The 6,000-nt window shown below is 40.1% G+C and overlaps 1 protein-coding gene across 1 annotated transcript; it reads right to left on the reverse strand.

Annotated features, from left to right (window-relative positions):
- IFN-OMEGA-7 (interferon omega 7) lies at positions 1,085–1,657 on the reverse strand. The gene is given in 1 exon segment (NM_001130232.1): positions 1,085–1,657. A coding segment is annotated over 1 exon segment (573 nt).

Below are 6,000 nucleotides of genomic sequence, written 5' to 3' on the forward strand. Positions count from 1 at the left end.
CTGCCTCTAACAATCCTGATTATTTCTGCCAGGCACACTTTTATGCCTCTTGTGTATGTTTAGTCACTGAATCCTGACAAGAATCATATGAGAAAATATATTATTATCCCCATATTAATGATGAGGAACAACTAGAGAGCATGGTGACTGTGTTATTTGTCAAGGTCACACTGCTGTTAAATAGCATGGCTGGGATCCCAAGGTTTTGATAATCCTAGAATTTCCTATTTTACTTGTGCTCTTTTCCTGTGGCTTCTACTCAAAAACCAACCTTGAGGTCAGAGGTTAGAAACTGGCACAGAAGCAGACACTTGTGTGGAAGGGGAGTCAGTTGGAGGGAGTGAGCTGCTGTATGAGGAGTGAGTGGTTCAAGAAAGCAGGACTGGGAAGAAGGTGTAAGGAAGGGTAGCAGGTGCCGGGTCAGTCCATCACCATTGTGTGTCACCAGTTTCCCTGGAGGAGATGACTCCTTCCCTCAGATATTTACACAGACATGCCTTTGCTGGCTAGATATAAATCAGATCCACTTATGACAGAAAGTCAAAGAGTTTCCCATAATTACTAGGACTCCTCTCTGTTCCACAGAGTTCCACATTTTGAAAAGCAGTTCCTGGAAAGTGGTAGGGCTGTTCCATAGGACAAAATAGACCAATATCATTCTGACATAGATTTATATAGAAAAAATAAGGGTTTAGGTTTGCAGAATTAAAAATACTCAAAAGCTTTTCTCTCATTAGAATTTAATAATAAAACATTATGCAACTTTAATGAAATACATGAACATATTTCTAAATTTTAATACAATGTAGGCATGAATTCCTTTTATATGAAATTTTAAATAAAATACAAGATTAATAAATATAAATATGTAAATTAATAAATAAATAACATCAGAGCAATCAGCTCTTAGGACCTGATTGTCTCGGGAGCTGAAATATTTTAACACATAATTGCTTACTACTACTGAAAAAGTATTAATGGAATTAATTCAGTAAGTTTTGTGATTAAAGCAAAAAGGAGTCTTTTCAAGTGACCAGCGTTGAATGTACAAAGTGAGTTGGCATCTTAGTGAATGAGAATCATGTCAGGATGACCCCAGGTCTACATTAGCAATTTGCAGCCTTTCTTGTAAGTAGGTGGATAAAGACAAGGGTCTTGTGATTTCCACTCTGACAGTCTCCCAGGCACAGTCGCTGTATATCTTCTCTTTCAGGTAAAGATGGATTCCCTCAAAGTACCTCTTCACAGCCATTCCCAGGGCAGATGTCTGCTCTTCCATCTCCTGCACCAAGCAGGGGTCCAGGTCTTCCAGCTGCTGATGGAGTCCAGAGCAGAGCTTGTCCAGGAGGGTGGAGTCCCAGGCAGCAGAGGAGCGCTCCGTGTGGAGGAGGAGGAAGGTCTGCTGGAGCATCTCATGGAGGACAGAGATGGCCTGGGTCTTCTGCAGCTGGCTGCCTTCCACCATCTCCTGGGGGAACCCGAAGTCTTTTCTGTCCTTCAGACAGAAGGAAGGGGAGAGTCTCCTCATCTGATGTAGAAGCACTAGGTTCTTCCTGCCGACATGCACGTGGTTCTGAGACAGGTCACAGCCCAGAGATGCCCCAGGGCCATAGCTGAACACCACCAGGGCCGTCAGTAGAGAGAACACAAAGGCCATGGGGAAATGAGGGCGCTGCTGGCCTGGCTGAGATGGGTGTCTGGGGGGACCTTGGGGGTAGGTTCTCTGATGCCATTCTCTCTAAGCAAGGCCATTAAACAGGGAACACAGTAATTTTCATTTTCTAAACATTTCTCTACTCTTTCACTTCTTTTTTAGTTTTCATTTATGTATTTTGCCTATGGTCCAAGACAACATCATCACTGTGAACCATTAATTTTGTCATAGAAGTTTAATTTCCCCCATAAACTTCAGATATGTCCATGCAAATGGATATTTATCAATCAAATAAGAAATGTCTTTGTCTGAAAGTCCCAAGTGATGTTGGTGTATAAACACATCCTCTCTGTGTGTGTGTCTCCATTTCATGCATTAATACTGCTCTTCTCTCTTCCAGGTACACATTTCTAGTGCTGATCTTAGGCTTGATTTTTCTGCCTTCTTTACACAGAAGGCTGGCTCCCTAGCTCTGTATGTTCTATATTTTTTATTAATTTTTCAGACCTCTGGCACTTAAACACTCTGAAATGTACAAGGTTTTTATTTAGTGTTTGTTTTACAGAAGTGGCTGATGATTATGAGTAAATGAGCTTCTCCAATGTTTCTCTTCTGTCGAGAACATGTTTGAGCAGGTCCAAGTGGTTCTGCTTCAAGGGACCAGGAAGTCAGTACTATTACAGACATCACCCTTTATTTTCACCATTTTCTTACTGCGGACCTATAGTCCTCCAAGCCTGGGCCAATATCCCTACCAGGTATCCTGGTTCTTTTCAGGAGAATATGGGTGTGGCGATTCTAACTCCAGGATAATTGTGTTTTCCCAGCAGCACCTCACTCACAAGGGAGATGTCACATCTAGTAACACCATATCCTCTAGAGGAACAGAGTCCCCATCCTAACCTCCTGGACCCACTCCCTGAGGCAGGCTCACCACATCCTGAGGACTTTAAAATCTCCTTGCTATGGAGGGGCTTGTTTATTTCTTGGCAAAATAATTCATCCTCCAGGACTCCCACCCTTGTCCCCAGAGTATTTGTGTGAAGGACCCTGGTCCTCAGTGGTGACCTCCTTCCCTCCTGACCTGTGTCCTCAGGTATCAAAGATGTCAGCAGCCCTCTGATGCTGAGAGAGCAAAGGTTTGTTCTGTCTTCAGAGGTAGAGGAATTACCCAATTGAAAACCTTTCACCTTCAGTAGACAAATAGTTTGTATTTTTCCCATTGCAAATTTTATTATTCATCTCTTTTATGAAAACAGTTGAACGCTTGTTCTTCTCAAAGTTTTGAAGCTGGGGACAGGAAATTCAGTGATGAAGTTGTCACAAAAGGAAGGCAAATATGCTACAATCTTTATCATTTTCAAGATGATAGATTTTTTTGTTTCTCATTGCAGCTTTCCTAGAAAGTAAAATTTGACAGTTGTTTTGTGGGCCAAAGGAAAACAAATGTAAATCTGAATGTCATGAATGTGAAAGAAGGGAAGTGGTTTTCCCCTGACATGATGACATGTTCTAAGTCAGGGAAGTTCAGAAGATCCACTCCTGGATCAGCTGACTATCTTCCGATTTTCAAGTCGAGCCACTTTTTTTTTTTTTTTTAATTTAGTCCTCATGTGATCAGTTTTGAAGAGAGAAGGGAGAAATGAGTTCACAAGAGACTGAACCCCGAACCCCAGTTGCTAGAAGGTTAAGTAACCCTCTCTGGCAGGATTATGGAGATTATCCTTGCTGAGCATCTGTCTAGTTGACAAATCCTTGATAAATCCACTTGGACAATAAAAAAGAGTTTATTGAGAAAAGTAAAGAGGAAGAAAATTAGATGGATAATAGTAACGAGGACAATAAAAAGTATTCTCATTCCCTGTTAAGAACACTCGTCTCTCTCTCTGAGGATGCGGGTTTGAGTCCTGACCTCTCTCAGTGATGAAGCATGCAGTGTTGATGCAAGCTGCAGCATAAGTCTCAGATGCGGCTCAGAGCAGTGTTACCCTGGCTGTGGTGTAAGCCTGCAGCTGCAGTGCCAATTCAACCCCTAGACCTGGAACTTACATACAATGCAGGTGTGGCCATAAAAAAAGGAAATAAAGATAGAAGTAATAACTTAATTTTATTATTTGCTTATCATGGACTAATCACTTTGTAAATTCTTTAAAATATTGAACTCAGTCCTCTCCTTAACCTTATTTGGATCACATTCACTTTCATGGCCAGAGAGGGATATAAATCTGGATATAAATCTTTCAAGTGTACCAAATACAGAAGGGCAAACCAGAGTGAGGGGCTTTATAATAATTTGTCTGGAAGAGTCCATTAAAGGAAGTGCAGAGTGAAAAATAACATGATCTTTGCAAACCGACAAAATAATTAGAGGGAAGAGTGTGAGATGACAAAAGATGCTTACTTCCACTTCAGATGCCAAAGTGTTGCTGTCTCTTGTTTTGTAGGGCAACAGGGAGTCGGTTTGATTTACATGAACTGCTGATAACTCTAAAAAAACTAGACAAAATCTCTACTAAATAGTAAGAAAACAGATTTTTTGCTAATTCATAAAGATAGAAGTCTAAGATTTTATGATTTCTTCAATGAAACATAGTAAAACAAATTTATTAACCCTATATCAGCATACTCCTGAAATTTATTTATTGTTAACACTTGATTTTTCTTGTGACTTTAAGAACAAAGAAAAAGCACCTAACAATTTCTAGCCATATGAGTGCTGGCATTTCTCCTTTAGGATGACAACTGAAATGTCCCTCTCCATCTGGTTCCACAGGAATGAAGTCACTGAACTTTAATACACCCTGAAAGGAGGTCAGGGTGGGGATCAGGAAGGAAACACTCTGTGCCCTGGGAAATGGACAGATCAGGCCTTCGGATAGTAGATCATTTCAGGAGAAAATTTTATGAACCCAATTTCATACCTCTTCTCACATCTACAAAAGCAGTAAAGTCACTAACAGAGACATCTGCTCCTCATGACTGGCAGCAACCTTCTACCCATATGTGTCCTTGATGGCAAGGAACTCCATTTCCAAAATCATATATATCTGACCTCCCCCTTAACTGCCTGGAGCAGATCCTTAGAGCTGTCTGAGAGGCTGTCCTCCAGGCTATAGTCCTCAGGAAATCCTCCCAAATACCTGAACTCCCAGCTCTCGTGTTGTCCATTGTTTGTTCAGTCTATAAGGACTGAGGGCATTGAGCCTTCTATGTAGATTCGTCTTTCAGACATGGTCTTCTCAGCCTTCGCTCTTGTCCTGTTAACATATGGCTCTTCACCTCTGTTTCCTTTGTGGCATCACATCCCTTTTAAGGTTAAGGTCACAGGACTCAACTCTAAGTCCTTTTCTTGTTCTGTACTCTTTCCCCAGTTGATCCCTTCTTTGCCACACCCTTTACAGTTTTGGAATTACTTGGAAATTTGCCAGTGCACATTTGTACTTAAATGTCTACCAGTTAACTCTAGAGTATATCAAATAGTTTTACTACTATATCCTCACCTATCTTGACCCATCTTCTGCTGATGGAATTCCATTTTTCTCCCTTCTTCTCATCATAGCATTAAACCTGATAGCAATTTGTATTACTAGTGTTATTTTTAAAATAATTAATATTTAGTTATGAATTAAGTGATTATTTTTTTTAGGTTACTGTCCTTAAAAAAGAATCAAAGATACCAATAAGGTTTAAATATCTATGTTCACTTCTGTGTCCTGAGGATAACACACAACCTGACTTAGAGGAGTGTTTTTTTGGTTTTTTTGGGGTTTTTTTTGCCACACCCACAGAAATTCCACAGCCTGCAGAAGTTCTGTAGCCAGGAATCAAACCTGCACCACAGCAGTGACAATGCTGGATACTCAACCCACTGAGCTACCAGGGAACCCCTGGAGGAAGTCTGTTTTTACTTCTGAGGTGAATGTAATTATATTGGCTAAATGAATTACAATAATAATTCTTGACTTTTACATTCAGACTTAGAGCTTCTTTTTTAAAGAGAAAATAAACACAAGATGTTTCCTGTAGTAAGTATTTAATAAATAAAAACTAATAAACTAAGTATAAAAATAATTTAAATTATAGGTTATTAAATAAATAAATATTTAAATATATAAATACATAGATCATCAGGGGCATCTGTAAGGACCCACTGCCTAAAGAGTAGAACAGGATTTTGCTTAATATTTCTGAAAACCTTTGACAGATTGATTAAGTTCATGGCAGGACAACAGCACGAATGAGGGGCTGTGACCTGGCAGCACAGGAGGAAGTGTGGGCTTGTTAGTCAGTGAGAAGCATTTCCATGATGAACCAGGTGTCTGTCACTCCTTCTTCCTGAATCTGTC

Source organism: Sus scrofa, chromosome 1, assembly GCF_000003025.6.
Source record: "Sus scrofa isolate TJ Tabasco breed Duroc chromosome 1, Sscrofa11.1, whole genome shotgun sequence".
NCBI lineage: Eukaryota > Metazoa > Chordata > Mammalia > Artiodactyla > Suidae > Sus > Sus scrofa.